Here is a 17,395-nt window from a genome sequence, read left to right on the forward strand (position 1 = left end):
TGGGTTGCAGTTAAATCTGGTCATGTTTTGGTGTCACAATTTAAAAAAAAAAACCATTCTCTTTAAATATATTTTTTCTGGTACTGTTGATTAACCACCACTGGAGTTATTCCTTCTAACTCATTTTTTTCATTATAGGATTGTCCAATTTTGAATATCAAATTCAGATTAAAGAAGCATCTTAACAAATATCCAGCTTCCAATCTACTTTTGTTTGCTTAACCAAAGTGTAACTGATAAAATAAAAGTGAAATATTTCTGATTTAATGTTTTTGAGGTCTGCAGTTATTTCCTGATGACCTAGTACAGCAGCCAAAACATTAACAACTTCAATGTTCAGTTACTTAAATAGCTTTTAAATAGTAAAATATATTTCTTGATTTGCTTCTAATCTCACATTACTAAATACTTTAAATCTTAAAATTTTTTAATTGTTTTATTCTTTTCTTTCAGGTGAGAAACCTGTGCTACATGGTGATCAGGAGAGAGAAGCTTTTCCGTTCCTGGCTGAAACTAAGAGAGGAAATATTCCAGACACAAGCCAAAACTCTAGCCAACAAGTCTCTCAAACTGACAAACCAAGATATTGAAGCTGTGATGTCAGCTAATCAAGGATCATCTGTCTATGATAAAATTTATTCAAGGGATAGAGAATTAGTACCTCACACTTTAGCTGTGCTAGCAAAACTAAATCCTGCAGAGTACACTTATATTGAAAAAGTTCCAAAGAAAAAAAAGGAAAAGCCCTCTTTCTATAGGCTTCCCAATCCATATGCAAAACAGTACTTCAATGGTACCTATGCTCGATCAAAGAGGAGATTATCTTCAGTTCTAAATGGAAGTAAAAATCTTGAGAAATCTTCTGAATCTGCCTTTTTTGACTCCAAGATTCAAAATGATATTGATATGGATGCAACTCATGAATCAATTGATTTAAAAAAATTACCTGAAACTTCAGAAGTCAAGATGATTACTGTGGATACAAGCTCATTTGTTGATGAGTCTCTCTCCTTGTCTTCAGAAAGTATCCATGCATCAGATATAAATCTTTGCAGAGGATTTGGTGATGATTTAGAATTAAAAAGCTGTAAAAAGAAGTCTTGTGATTCAGTGGAAGAAAATGAGAAAAAGGAGTCAGTTGGCATGTTTAATGTGAATAATAATACAAAATGTGGTGAAAGTAAATTGGAAGATAAGAAATGCAGTGGTGAGTTAGAGGTGAACATTGGTGAAAAGGAATTGGATGGTGAACCAGAGGTAACATATATTGAAAAACATTGGGATTGTGGGAGCGAAGTGAAGTTTAATAAAGAAATTAATGTTGAGAAAATAGCTGATAAAAAAGGACTTGATGGTGAGGCAGAGTTGGTTAATAAAAGAGATACTGTTACTGAGCCAGTTGTGAAGGCTAGTAAAAGAGGGTTGGCTGATGAGACTGAAGTAGAGAACAGTAAAGGGGAATTGGGTAATGGAGCTGAAGTAAAGGCTGGTAAAGGGGAATTAGGTAATGGAGCTGAAGTAAAGGCTGGTAGAAAGGAGTTGGGTGATGAGGGTGAATTAATGACTAGTGAAAAAGAATTGAGTGATGAGATGGAAGTAAAAGTTAATAAAGGGGAATTGAATAGTGGTGATAAAGTGAAGGCTAGTAAAGGGGAATTTGAAGGTGAGGCAGTGATGAAAGGCAGCAGAAACAAATTGACTGTTAGTGCCAAGGAAAAGGTATCTATCAAAGAATTAGTTAATATACCTCAGAAAGAAGAATCTTTGAATAAATCAGATGGAAAATCTGAAGTGTTGGTTACTACACTTACTACAAGACAGTCGGATCAAGATATGGAGTCCTGTTCTGTAGAAAATGGAAGTGAAACACTTGTTTCAAACACAAAAGGACTAGGAGGGAAGGAAGAAGTCAATAAATCAGTGTCAGAGTTTGGTTCTTTAGGAGAAAATCATATAGAAAAATTAGTTGACCACTTGCCTGTGATAGAAAACATCAAAGACACTAAAAGTGACATTGTAAATGTGAAATATATTAACAGGTCTTTTTCTTTAGATATATTAAAGGAGGTTGATGTAACGCTTGACAAAACTGACCAGGTTTTAAAAACACCAGCTCCTTTATCCAAAGGTACAGAAAAATCTCTACTACATTTGAAAAATTTACAGAAGTCTCCAGTTTTATCAAAAACCTCAAAAAGAGATGATAAATTACTCATATGTACACAGTCTAGTTTAGATAATTCATCCAGTAAAGAAAGACTAAGAGAAGAAAGTACAAAAATTTGTGAATCCATCTTTGCAAACTCAAATGCTTCTAAGGGCTCATTAAGCGGATATCGAATCCCCAAGAAATCCAAATCAGGAAACAAGAACGACATCTCTGAGAATATAAGAGGAAACTCTCCTATTTCACCTCTCTCAAAAGTTTCCTCTTTAAAAAGAGAGATTTTTTCATCCAGTGATGGTTATAAAAAAATTCAGAACTTCAAGAAACTGGAAGAATAGTCAGGAGTTTAATAGCCACTCTGTGCTGTTGAATGGTGAAAATCAAAACCAGTCAAAGAGACTAGTCATCAAGTTACGCAAGGATCCAACCTTTTGTGACTCTCGCCAGTGGAAAAGAGATCCCAGTTTTGGAGAAGGTACAGGTGCCTTTAAAGTTGTACAAAATGATTGGCAATCGCCACCTAAAAGAACTGATCACAACCTCCGTTCCAACAGGAGAATTCAACTTTCTGATCCAATATGGATGGCCTCAAAAGACTGTGGTAGCAAAGAAAATGGTACAAATAGTAGGTATTCAATGAGGTTTAGAACCAATTTGAATGTATGTAAACCAGACACAGGGGTAAGCTAGCATAGACTGTTTTCTGATGCTAGCTGAAAATTAGTGAGAACTTTTACAAGCACAAGATTATACAAAAACTCAAAATCACCCAATTTCCAAATATTTGCATTTGTGAAATCTTACATTGTTTTAAGTTGTGTAAACATATTTTAAATTTCATCCTGTTTGAATGAAAGTAAAAATAAAAAATGTATGAATTTTGTATATTTGAAAAGTTAATAGCTGTAAAGAAACTTTCTGTTACAATACATGTATTTTCAGTTTTTTTAAGTGCAAAGGTCAAGTGCACTGGATTACAGTGCTTTTTAAAATTTGTTAAATGAAATTTTTACTTAATCAGTTTTGTACCTTTTTTTAATGAACTGTGGCACAAGTAGAGCAGTCTAATATCCTTTGACAAGTAAGTATTGTAATAAACATTAAAAGGTTAGTTTACAGTAATATCTATTAGGTTTAGGTTTTGTGTTTTGCCTAATATCTTTCTGTGATTATGCTCATATGTAACTTAATTTTTTAAAGTTAATGAATGTATACTACATTGAAAGAAATAGTTTTTTTTTTCACAGATTTTCCTAATATGTTTTATTTAGTACCGAGAAGACTAAGACTAAAAAGTTGCAGATATGCCAGTGTTAAACAGTCAATAGCAGTTACAAATACAAAATATTAGGGTGCTGGAAGCAAAATGTTTGTCAGTCAGCTAAACTTTACATCAAAGTTTCGTTTTGTGTTGGTCTTTGGGCAGGGATCTTACTTTAGTATATTGTGATTAAATTTGATGTATAATTTTAGTCTACTAACTGGGCTTCATTCATATGGTTGAGACTAGAATTTTGAGTTGAATATATCAATATCCACTATGCAATTTATCAACACATATCCCTGTGCAATGTTAGTTTTACCAAAATATTTCCTTTGCTCACAATAACTATGTATACAAACACATACATATATATTTACTGTGAGCAGCAGAAATATATTCGTTGTCACATACAATGCTATTTTTTCCAGAATTTTTCCTCTGCTTACAATAAATACACACACACACACACACACGTTGATTAAACTAATGTTGTGGATTGTTGTGTTAAAAGGAAAAGTTGTATTTTATTTACATATTTGGTGATATATACTATGTATCTACAGACTATTGCTAAAGAGAATGGTTTTCAAATATTAAGAGTTGCATTAAGTTGGTTAAGTAGGAAATCCCAAGGAACATAGAACTTGCAAACTTGAAACTGTGTCAGCATAAAAAAAAAATTGTATTTTAACAATAAGTAATTATTAATTCATTATATCTAGCTAACAAAACCAAACTGAGTTCAGTAGTCTCTGTTACCTTTTATTAAATATTATATTTTGAAGCCAAGCACCTTTTCACATACTGGCTAAATATCACCCAGCCCAACTGACAATTAAATTAGGGTAATGTTTTTTTTTCTGTTAACACTTTTTTTATTTTAAAAAATAGTCCAGTGTAATATTTTATTCTTCTTTATTATTATCTGCAAAAATAGATGCTCAAAAATGTTTTTTTATTTATTTATTTTTTAAAAAAGGCCCATTATCCTATGTATTTCTAGATAACCAAATAACCTTTGTTTTACTTGATGAAGTGCATAATCATATTTCTGGCAGGTATGAGAAACACCATCTTATGTGGAAAACTTAAAATGCTGAAAAACTAGTTCTGGGTGTGCACAGATGCCTATTTTGCAGACGAAGGTTAAATCGAATGACAAAATTAACATTCTTATTGTTAAATTAAAAACAGAAAATTTTAAACGTCAAAATGGTAAATAAATTCGCCCAGTATTATAGGTGGGTTTATTGACTGCATTTTTTGGTAATGTTTATTATATACATAGAACGTTATAAGAAATGTATATATGAGATTTTGTGATACGTTGAACTTGTACCTGTTATAACGTTTAAAAGTTGTAATTCTCCAATCTGAAACGTTATTCAAAGAAAAAGTGAAATATAAAAGTGTAGTAAAGGATATAAAGTATGAACCTCAGGTTGTAAGCTTGGATTTGGTTGAACTTACGGAGATTTTAACTATATAAAAAATCGAAAACATTTTAAGCCAATCTTTATACTTTAATATTTAAAATTGTTCAGAGTAGGATCCGTTGTCATCTACATTTATTTTTGCGCCAAATTTACAGTCGGAACTGGTTTTATACTATATAATAAAACCCGTATGTATAAAAAAACATAAACGCTACTTCCATTGTTTGTGTGTAGGAGTGTGTGTGTATATATACACACATATATTCCTTTATGTATAAATTGTATAAAAATCAATGTTACAATTAAAGAATTTTAACACACATTTGTGCTTGAGTATTTATTTTCATAATGTATACTTTCTTATTTATGTTTAAAGATGTTGATAATCAGTAAACTGAGCAACTTCTGCTTCGTGCAATAAAATTGTATTTTTTGGTAGTGGTATTTTGTTTTTGGAGGTGCACAAAATTTATAAAATACAGAAGTGAATCTGAATGTTTGAAGTAATTAGAACAGTTCAGTAGCCTGCCTAGACTAGTCTGATGACCTGAGGAGACCTCTGTGGCTGCGATGTCAGACCTAAAAGAGTTAAACCTTTTCTTTTCTTTTTTTTTTTACAACACGTGAAACCCAAACAATTCTCTAGTACAAAAGGCACTTTGAGTCGAATTGTCCAATTGAGAAATGACTAATTCGTCTGATAAGAAACATCACATACAGCAACTCAACAGGGCGACCGTACTGTAAAAAAAAAAAAAAAAATCATACGTAGAACTTTAATATATAAACTCTGTTGGCTGAGATGGGATAACAGATCCATCCTCAAGATACCTCTCTGTATCTAATGAGCAATATTACCTACTCCCCTACTCGCGTGTGGTGTTTTTACACGCACTTCCCTACTCCTGATTTTCTTTTTGTGTAATTTAAACAAGTATAACGAACTTTTCCGCATGCACGTGCGTTACCCGTTTTTATTTATAGATACTTCATTCAGAGGTAAATTTAATTTTATAGCAAGAAGAGAGAAAAAAACAAAAGGTATATTTTGAAAATATTAAGAGAAAAAAATCACTATTCTAACTGTTGAAACGGAATGCAATGTTTTTAATACTGCTTTACACAAATAAGCCTAATATGTAAATTGTGCCGTCTACACACAAGCACAACTTTTTCACTTTCGGGGGGGCATTGTAGTATTCTTAATTCGGCGACATGAACTGATGACGATATAGTAACTTCTCTTTCAGATTAAATCGATGGGTTCTACGAAGTGAGTTGTGCGGTGGGACAGTGGTAAGTTCACAGATTTGCAACGCGTAGATATGAGCTAGCACGATGTGACTTTGTTTTAAAACAACCAGTGTACTGCAAAGTTTAAAAATAGAAAAACGATCTACACTTTTTGTTTTAAGGCCGTAGAATCGGCAGTGGGTGCTATTGACAAGTTGCTTTCCTGCTATCAGTTTATTATAGACGTTTGGCTGCAGGAAACCCATGAGCAATTTTTGTGTGAATATTCTAAAATACAGTTTTATCACTCCCCCTTCTCTCTCTTTTTAATAAGTATTTGCTTTGGCTTTTCCATAAAGTAGAGATCATATGTTCAGCAGATTTACTTAGAGGTGAACACAGTCTGTTAGAAATCGAACCGTGTATGTTTTTGTCATGCCTTCAAAAAGTAAAAAAGATGAGTCATTACGCAAGAATCGTAAGCATACAAAGTTGTATTTTACTTTAAAACAGGTTCGCAGTCATGCTGTCAATCTAGTTATCGCAGAGTGACATCGAAAGTTGATCTTCATGCTTGGCAATAAAAAAAAAAAATTTAGCATGCTGCGGTCCTGTCAGTTTCATAACTGTATAGGAGAGTGTTTTTTCTGCAAAGTTTCCAGAAATTCTTCGTGTCAGTATAATTAATTTATTTATAATCTGTTTGGACGTTTTTTTCTGTGTGTTATGAACAACATAATTGATCTGATTTCAAATTGAGATACATTCATAGTCATTTCAATAATAAATGTCACCCCGTTGTTACAGTGATAAACCTAATGGATTTACAACCATAAAATGAGGGATTCTCTCGGTGAACATAGCACATAGCCTGATGTAGATTTGCTATAAAAAATGCAATAATTGCGTTGAATATTGAGTGTATTAATAGCTTAAATGCTTCTCGTCGCCAGAGTAAAAATTTACATTCCATTGTTGATAATTTTGTCTTTTTTAATTATTTCTGTTTCTTATTCATTCCCAACTGGGTCACGGGTAAGTTTGGAGATTTATAACGCTAAAATTCTGGATTCGATTACATAAAGTGGACAGAGTACAGTTATACCATTATATAGGATTTCCACTGAAAGAACAAGAACCGTTTTATATATTTCTACTATCGTTTAAAGCTGGTATTCCAAAATCTTCCCTTTAATATCTATATCAGTGAAAATTAGGTCAATTAATTTTATATAAAACGGGAAGAAATAAACAAAACTTGCAAAAAATATCAAATCGAATCTTGGATGTATATTATAAAACTAGTAGAGGAGATAATTTTAGGTGATTAAATAAAGTAATTTGAAAACTTCTAACAGGAATTCCGCATTACATATGTTATTCCTAATAACGTTTTGGGACAACATGGAATCTATTGGTCCATCTCTGCTGTTTTGGCCACTAAAATAAACTGAACATAAAATGTATATTTGTCACCTTGGCATTAAATGAAAATACAAATGTACCTGCGTTTGAAATAGCTTTCATTACAGCCAGTCAAGTAATTGAAGAAACTAAAATATCAGAAAAAGTTAATAAAGATACTTATGCAAGAGAAATTTTCACTTAGAAAGAAAACAATAAACACTGGAAAAAATTCATTATGTTATTTGAGACTTCAACTACTTGAAAATAACAGCAGGTGAAAATATAAAGAAATTAAAATAACTGTGAAGGAAATATGTTGTCAACGTTTTGTTTGAACAGACTTCGTCGGTTTATTTGTTTAAAATCAGCACGTAGCAGTCCTTAATTTTGAACTAAAGACTAAAGGGAAGACAGACGACTGTTGAACAGCACCCGTCACTAACACTGGGGCTACTCCTTTCAGAATGGGCCTGGCATGGCCAAGCGCGTAAGGCGTGCGACTCGTAATCCGAGGGTCGCGGGTTCGCGCTAAATATGCTCGCCCTCTCAGCCGTGGGGGTGTATAATGTTACGATCAATCCCACTATTCGTTGGTAAAAGAGTTGGCGGTGGGTGGTGATGACTAGTCTTACACTGCTAAATTAGGGACGGCTAGCACAGATAGCCCTCGAGTAGCTTTGTGCGAAATTCCAAAACAAAACAAACCTTTCAGAATGAATACGAGTGGAATTTTACCGTCATTTTCTAAGCCTATCCACAGCCTCAAACTGAAAAGCGCGTTTCTGCAACAATTCTTGGTTCATAGCCTGGGCATACTAGTTACACTTAGTCAAGCTTCATTTGAACCACTTCATTATTTTCTCCTTGCAACGATTTTTACTATTGTGGATTTTGCCACATTGTAACTACATTTAGTTATTAGAGGTAGAAACTGCAACATTCAACGGATTACGCTACTGGATATTTTTTAATCCAATCTAGGAAAATGTTGTTTTTTTACTTAAAATATTTATAAATATTAAATCTTAAAAAATGTACCCTTTATTTTTTTCAATGCATCAGATGTAAAGAATGTTTGGAGCGTAACTCATTCCAAGTGTATTAAACAACACTAAACAATACATACATTCAGACAATGTAAACTTCTAAAGCAGTTTATAACCGTATGAATTGAATAAATATAAATTATTCAAAGCTATCTAGTAAAAGAATATACTATCCATACCTTCTAATAAGGCTATTTACATTTCTTATAAGGCTTAATTGTATCACAGTTGTGCGCGAGAATTTTACTCGGAAATTCGATTTTTTTTTGCTTTTGTAAAATAAAGTCAAGAGTAGTGACATTTGACAAATTGTTTTATAAGGTATATCCATTTTTTAAAAAATGTCTAAGAGCCTTTTTTTTTTTAAAGCGTACTGATTGTCCATTTGGACAACCTGATCAATGTCACACCACCATTATGTACAAGAAGGACATTTGCACTGTATACTACTCTACTTTATGTGTATGAGACAGTAAATATAAGTTTACAAAGTTTAATGTATCTACAGCTATTTATTGCAAACTTCGTGGCCCTATTAACAATGTTGCTCTTTCCTCCTGGCCTGACATGGCTAAGTGGTTAAGGCACTCGACTCGTTAGACTCGTTAGTCGGCTAGTGCAGACGGCCTTCGAGCAGCTTTGCTCGAAATTCAAACCAAACTCCTCCCCCCTTTCTCCAAAAGTATAAACTGACTTGTCAATTTATAAAAGTCGCTGCTATTTATAAATGTAGAAGTTAGTTGAGAAACATATGTGTCGATTTATTAAGTATGGATTTATTAGTAGTGTAACCGTGATGGGCAAAGTACAAAAAGCTTATTGAGTAGCTTAACAACAAACAAACAAGACATCTGTATTAGTGCTTTAATAACGGGGAAAAGGTATAATCGTACCGCAGTAGTGCAACTGGATCGTTCACAGAGGACTCCAACTCGCAGGGCATAGCCGGTAATTTAATAATAAAACGAACTGATTTGTTTGTTTATTTTGAATTTTGCGCAAAGCTACTCGAGGGCTATCTGCGCTAACCGTCCCTAATTTTGCAGTGTAAGACTAGAGGGAAGGCAGCTAGTCATCACTACCCATTGCCAACTCTTGTGCTACTCTTTTACAAACGAATAGTTGGATTGACCGTCACATTATACCGCCCTCACGGCTGAAAGAGCGAGTATGTTTGGTGCGACCGGGATTCGAACCCGCGACCCTTGGATTACGAGTCGAGTGCCTTAACCACCTGGCCATGCCAGGTTTAAAACGAACTGATGTTTGGTTAATGTGGGGGGATCGCTGAATTTATATGTCACAAAGGACGGCATCAGGCATCAATGTGACACTGAAAAAATGGGGGGCGATTAAGAAACAACTTCTTGATTTACTTGAAAAGTAGTTACAAAACATAACAAATTTAGAATAGTAAAATAATGTTTGTCTACATGTTGAAAGTTACTTATTATGCATTACGTAGAGAAGAGAAATATAATAATATTGCTAATTGTGTTTTTAAAATATGTTAAATATTTTAAGGGTTAGTTAACCTTTCTTTGTTTCTTCTTTTTCTGTTCGACACTAGTTAAGATTTTACTGCTGTCTGTATTTATTGTTTTGTTTGATAGGTGAAAATTAATTTGTTAATAACTTAAAGGGAAAGCAGTAAGTAAACTAAACTAGCTATTTGAGGAACGATGCTTAAGTTATGATAATAGATTATAGAAATACTGAGCACTAGATGTCACTACTAAACATAAACACATATCGACGGAGATCGAAACTATCATGGCGTTAAGATAACTGTCTCTTGTGATTTTGCTGTACGTAATCAGGTGAGAAAGTGTGCCGAGAAGAGTAGCAAGAATGCAGCCACCTCCTAGAAAGGTTTGTATGTTTAGAATACGTGCTGCTATAAAATATTTGAATCGTTAAAATGCAGTATACAAACTATGATAAGAGAAATAAGTTTTATTTTTAACTTACTATAAATAATGAAGGAATTCTCCCTGGTTTATAAGGCTAATGCTGAATGCCGAGTAAGAGTTCAAGTGACTGAATCCCACTCGGAGTAAAATAAGCAAGTCTAGCATTTCTGATATTGGCTTCTTTTTATAGGATATAGTGTAGTAAAATATTTTAACTATATGACTATTTAGATACGTAATATGTTTAAAATTAATTAGTTGTAATACTCGGAGAGTGATTTTGTACGCATTTCATTTTAATAAAATCGGGTATGTTATCTAATTTAAAAACCTTTTATTAATATATTATTTTTACAATACATACAATTAATTGAAACTCAATGAGCAGGATTTTCCAAGAATTGTTTTCATAACCACTACGTCAAACGCAGTAGGATTTCTGCCCATTTCATTTTCGTGTTTTTAATACTGTCACTGTTTTTGAACTTGCTTTAACTGTCCGTTACTGTTCACAAACTTAAAACACTCACTGAATGTTTAAACGAAACATAGGTATATTGGATTTTTTTTTATACATACTTAATTTTAAAATAATAACGAGCTGCCATAATAAAAATATGAACTGTTATAGTGTAAAAGGATTCAATAAATGGAAAGTTGATTATAACAGTTAATTAAAGAATATATTAAATATGGATGCACCATAACATGATATTGAAGTAATTGTGATAATCAAATATGTTTACAAACTAACTTATTCATTTTTATAATGTATGTTTTAAATTAATATAAGTGCTTGTAAGCACTTATTAGAACTTTTATGTCTTTAAAATATAAAATGACAGAATATATTAAGTAGTCTTACAACTTTAGTATCCAAAACTATTTTATAATAGTGAAAAGCTAGTAGAAACATTTTTGAAAATTCATGTCTATTTTTGTTCATAAATGAAAAATTGTTAAAACCTTAAACATTTTTATTCCTAAATATATTAAACTAGTGATGCCATTTTGTATTAATTAAAGAATAAAAATTCAAAACTGATTTGAATGACTACTTGTGAAAACAAGGTAACCTTCAGACATATGTAATGTTACAAATATTAATTTTTCAATATTTTGTTAGGCCAAAGCTGTTTCAAACTTACGGAATATTCACAATGAGCAAATTACAAAACTTCAATCCAAGCACCAGCAAGATGCTGATTTATTAGAAGATATACGGTAATGTATCGTATTTTTATTTATTTATGTAGAAAAATATAATTGTTTTGAGTATTTTATCAACAAAAGTGTACGTTTTTGTGATTTTTACACTTTACTTCCTTTTAGTTTTCTTTAAAAAACATTGTAATTAAGTATCTTTACGAATAACAATAGCAAAAATATGTACATAATTCAACTTTCTTTTTTTCTGTAACCTTGTTGTCTGACCGTCCATTGAAACTTAATTTTAACTATGTACCATATAGTTTGTGATGTAAACATATCCTACATGGTTTTTAGGTGACTCTTCCTGAATTAAATTTTAGAAAAACCTTGACATATCAAAGTTATTTTTATTATTTTCTGTCAAAGGCAACTCTTTTGAAAAAATAAACAGACTCTTACTGCTGTTGTTCTGGTTTCTATTTTTACTTTTAAATTTATAGCGTGTATAATACTGTTACTGAAGTCAGTGAAAATAATTTACTCTTGTAGGTTCCTTGATTATTCTCAAATTTGAGTTGAGACTTTTTTTTAATACCTGCGTGAAATCAAATTAAATTTCTAACAGGAATATGATTGAAATGAAAATTAAGAATAAAAAATAATAAATCTAAAAGAGAATATAAAATATAACTGAATTAAAATAAATAATGTGTTTGCTCGTAATGTTTTATTTTTTCATGCCAAATAAGAGTGTTGTATTCACTTTATTTTAACAAGTTAATTGAAAATATGACAAAATTAGCAGATTAATTTTTCAGTAGAGCTTTGAAAATTTCCTTAACAATATTGTTAAAGAATTTTATTTTCATAAACACAGTGTTTCATTTATTATACTAACAGTTAAATTATTAGGTTTTGCCAACATATCAAATTCTGTAGCATGCAATCACATTTCTTTGATAATGGGTATTTTGCCTTGGCCAATTGGAATAGTGCTTTGAATAAGTTCACATGCATGCTTTTATTTTTTGAATACATTATGAAATACTGTATCCAAATTTTGTTGGAAATTAGTATTTGTGAATAATAGAAGGTTCAACTGTGGTTGATAAAACAGATTAAACCTGTTGCCTTATTTTCTACTGCCAACCGATTGATACGTAAGAATTGAAAGGTAGTTTTTCAACATGTGCATAATTACTAAGACTAATGAACTCCCGCAGTTTTTACTGAATATTTTGATGATAACACATACACATTATACTTACCACAATTCTTTTACAGATACATTCACAAATAAAATTACTTCTGAGTTAAAATTTTATATCCTACATACGCACTATTCCTCACAATCATTTTTGTGGGCTGTGCATATGATATCACAAACAAGTGATGTACTTTACAATATCATTCGACAGATATTTCAGTTGTTTAGTTTTTTTGTTTTCTGGAATATAATATTTTCGTATAACATGATGTTTTATGACCAACTTTTTTACAATATTCACGTAGTTTGAAAAGATGCCATTCTGATGCTTGCGCTGTAGTCCATAATTCCAAGCATAAGATAACAAACTTTTTGAGTATTTGAAGGAAACTCTTGTTTTTGTATTTGTGATAAATAAAATGTTTTTATTTCAAAGTCGATGCATTTTTTTTAATGTCAGTTACGATTGATTGTACAGCCCACTGGAAATGTTAAGTGTATCTAATAAGGCTTGACGTGTGTAATCACGTTTAGGTGAAAATTTTGGTTTCCTTTGTTATTTTAAGGCTTAAAGCACTGAAAATCGATTTTCTTGGAGTTAGGACCACGCGTACACGAACTAAACCTTTTTACAAACATATACGTAAGTAAAGGGATTTCTAAGCAGTTTGATCCTCAGAAAATGTTATTGGAAATAATTCTAGAGCTAAGTAGAGTCCATGATCGTCACTATTAGATGGAAGTCAGCATTTTGGATAAGATAGAAACCGTTACTTTGAGACTTATGCTTACCTTTAACATTAAGTTACTATCGATCAATGTGGTATTTTGCATAAGGCGTGACGCTTTTTTGTTATTGTTTTTTCTTTAGTAAGAATTATCAATTCTTAAATAAATACACTCACAGAAACTAGAAAGAATTATCAAGTTAGTTTATGCGTTTTAATTAAAATAATTTCGTAAATTATTGTATAAATATATGTATCAAAGGACCGGAGTTTCCTAAGTTCTAAAACTACGTGTTTAAAAGCTGCAAAGTTTCGTTAATTGTTTTATAAACACATGTATCGAAGCAGCAAAGTTTTGTAAATTTTTTTATAAGTACATGTTTCAAAGTCACAGTGTTTTGTAGATTTTTCTGCGTATCTGAATTTGTAGAATTTCTTACGATAAATAATCAAATATAAAACTGCGTTAATCGTCTGTGGATTAAATGACAAGGTGCAAATAATTTTAATTGCTTTTATAATGCATTGTTACGTACTTATATTCGCAACCCTTTCGGCTATTGTAAAACACTCAAGTCCTTATAAACTGACAATAATGAATACAGTAATGATTGTTGTTTCAGAAATGTAGACGTCTTTTAAAGCGATTTAAGAGTAGATCTAGGCTGTAGTGGTTTATTATTGTCAAATTGTATTCTTATTAAAAGTTCGGATAGACATCTGGTATGGTTCGAATCCCCATCACACCAAACATGTTCATACTTTTAATTGTGGGGACGTTATAATGTGACGGTCATTCTCACTATTCGCTGTTAAAAGAGTAGCCCAAGAGTTGGCGTTCGGTGGTAATGATTAGCTGCTTTCCCTCTATTTTTACACTGCTAACTCAGGAACAGGTAGTACAGGTGGCCTTTCTGTAGCTTCAAAAACAAACAAACAGCTGATACTACGTTATCAGCCCTGAAAATGGCCTGAATACGGTGTAATACTCTGGCCCAAAGTTCTACCCAATAACACACTCCAAAGAGTAGACGACATCAAAGTTGGGGATGGAAGAAGAGGAAGAGGAAGCGAAGCGAAGTAGTTCGTGAAACAATAGACGAATCGAAAAAAAAAAATCTACGTTATCCATAATAATGTATTACTGGAGACATTCAGTAATTACTGTTTGAAAACTAATTCATACAGTTGTAAATTCACGCCATATTGTATGTGACACACTGATACTACCTATAGGAATATGTTTTAAGATTAATATAATGTAAATTACTGTAATTGTTCTTAAGGAAAATACTAAGATGTCAGAACTAATGTTATTCATATTGTGCTGATTTCTAACAAAACTTGTCGAATATCAAACCTTCAGTTCAACATCACTCTTCCGGTTGCATAGTGGTAAGTTTGAGGGCTTACAAACTAAAATTCGGTGTTTGATACTCACAGTGGGCACAACATAGAAATCACATTGAGTACCTTTGCGCTTAATAATTTTGTTTGTTTGTTTTTGAATTTCGCACAAAGCTACTCAAGGACTATCTGTGCTAGCCGTCCCTAATTTAGCAGTGTAAGACTAGAGGGAAGGCAGCTAGTCATCACCACCCACCTCTAACTCTTGGGCTACTCTTTTACCAACGAATAGTGGGATTGACCGTCACATTATAACGTCCCCACGGCTGAAAGGGCGAGCATGTTTGGCGAGACTCGGGCGCGAACCCGCGACCCTCAGATTACGAAGCGCACGCCTTAACGCGCTAGGTCATGCCGGGCCCCTTTAATCCAATTAAATCAGAATATCATTTTGGGCCTGTAATATAATGAGGATATATATTTATTATTTCGTAGCTTATATAGCGAAAAAAACAAAAGAAAATTCAATGAAATCCAAACAATAAGAATAATGTTAAACATGATGTTTCTTCAGCTTGCAGTTTGTAAACAAGGTTTTTTGTGAACCACGACGGTGGTTCTTAATAGGGACCGCATAAGAATTTGCTCAAAATTGTAATAAAACATTAGGGCTAAACCCACCTTAAAGATCCAATTTACTTTTGAGAAAAACACTCAAATATTTCGTTTTCAATAGCTAATACCACCCAATTATTAATAATGATAGTAATTAATAATAAAATCAAAATATTCTCATTTGCTCACATTATTAATGTCATTGTTTCACAAGCCTATAACAAAATTCACTGGGTATTTTTGCACCAAAGCATAGACAGACATATTGTATGAAGCACTGCGAATATCCACTATTTATTTAAAAATTGGTTAATTTTTATTGAAAGTTGGTTTACGTGGTTATAAATACTTAATGGATGACTCGGCATGGCCAGGTGGTTAAGACACTCAACTTGTAATATGAGGGTCGCGGATTCGAATCCCAGTCACACCAAACATGCTCGCCCCTTTTAGCTGTGGGGCGTTATAATATGACGGTCAATCCCACTATTCGTTGTTAAAGAGTAGCCCAAGAGTTGGCGGTGGGTGGTGATGACTAGCTGCCTTCCATCTGGTCTTACATTTCTAGATTAAAGACGGCTAGCGCAGATAGCCCTCGAGTAGCTTTGCGTGAAATTCAAAAACAAACAAACAAAAGAATTGGCGACTTGCGGTAAGTGCGTGTCGCTGTCGTATAGCTTGCATACATTATTTGTGTCGCCTTTTTCTAGCAAACACTTATACATAGTAGGTTGTTGAAGAATGTATACATACGTCATATAGACCTAATAAGGTAAGCATGTTACTGAGTATGTTTACATTAATTTGTGTTGTATTATTTTAGACGAAGCATTATTCCTTTCTGACTTTTGCTGTTGCCTTTCAGAGACAAGTTCAGAAATGCGCGGCTTCACCTTGACAAGTGCCACTCTCATATCATTTTCGCAACAAAGTCTGTTCCTTTTCTTCGTTTTTATGTTTACCATCCTCGAAAAGGATTGCTCGCAAAGCTTCGTTGTAACAAACGGTATGAATATCTCACGGGCTTTCTTAGCAACAAGAGGGTACGCTACGATTTGGTGACACCAAAACGTTGAGAGCGTTGTTGTTCTGAAAAGTTGCTGTTGAACCTGGCTCTGCTGAAGTTCTATTATTTCGTCGAGGTATTCATCATTGGCATCTGCTGTCGCAACACTAAACGTGAACGGCTGTCTCACCCATGGTTGATATGACTCTCTGGTGGGGAAGTATCCGTCGAGAGACTTTGCGAGCTCATCTAAGTGCATGGCAATTGCTTGCTTCAGTTCACCGGGTACAGAAATGTATCCGATTTCACACACATTTTCGGTCTTACTTACACAGTCGTCCAGCAGGGGAAAGTTTGCGAAGTTATTATTCTCTGTTCATCGTTTCCATAACGGTATCTTTTTTAAAAAGCCTTCAGGTTTTCTTCCGCTTCGATGATGTTGACTCCACCACCCTGCATCTGTTGATTGAGAGCATTGAAGATATCGGCCATGTTCGCCAAAATGAGAATAAACTCAGATTTTTCGAAGCGATCTGCATGACAATGTTGGTGTTCTCGCAAAAACAGGGCTAATTCCACACGCATGGCAAAAACACGATTCAGCACCTTTCCCCGGGATAACCACCGAACGTTAGAATGGTACAGAAGTACCTCGAATTCAGAGTCCATTTCATTACACAGCTCTTTGAAGATGCGGTGCTTCAGGGCAATATTTCGCACAAAGTTCATACATTCCACTACAATTTTTAATACTTCTATTAGTTTTGAAGGCAAAGTTTTTGTTGCCAAGGCATGCCTGTGCAGAACACAGTGCGTTACAATGATGTGTGGTGCATCGGCTTTCACCAGCGCACCAAAACCAGAGTTTCGTCCC

At 33.2% G+C, this 17,395-nt stretch overlaps 2 protein-coding genes across 2 annotated transcripts in view; both read left to right on the top strand.

The window, feature by feature from the left end:
* The window catches only part of LOC143228548 (uncharacterized), a 45,621-nt gene extending 40,549 nt beyond the window's left edge, over window positions 1–5,072 (top strand). The window contains exon 17 of the mRNA XM_076459791.1: window positions 454–5,072. Coding sequence (XP_076315906.1) covers window positions 454–2,505 — 2,052 coding nt within the window. The 3' untranslated portion in view covers window positions 2,506–5,072. The remainder of the gene's footprint in view (window positions 1–453) is intronic.
* A 5,215-nt stretch (window positions 5,073–10,287) lies between these two features.
* Window positions 10,288–17,395, top strand: part of LOC143228549 (protein nervous wreck-like) — a 156,385-nt gene continuing 149,277 nt past the window's right edge. Inside the window, exons 1-2 of the mRNA XM_076459792.1 lie at window positions 10,288–10,425; window positions 11,593–11,690. Of these exons, the coding sequence (XP_076315907.1) occupies window positions 10,405–10,425; window positions 11,593–11,690 (119 nt within the window). The 5' untranslated portion in view covers window positions 10,288–10,404. The remainder of the gene's footprint in view (window positions 10,426–11,592; window positions 11,691–17,395) is intronic.

Source organism: Tachypleus tridentatus, chromosome 10, assembly GCF_004210375.1.
Source record: "Tachypleus tridentatus isolate NWPU-2018 chromosome 10, ASM421037v1, whole genome shotgun sequence".
NCBI lineage: Eukaryota > Metazoa > Arthropoda > Merostomata > Xiphosura > Limulidae > Tachypleus > Tachypleus tridentatus.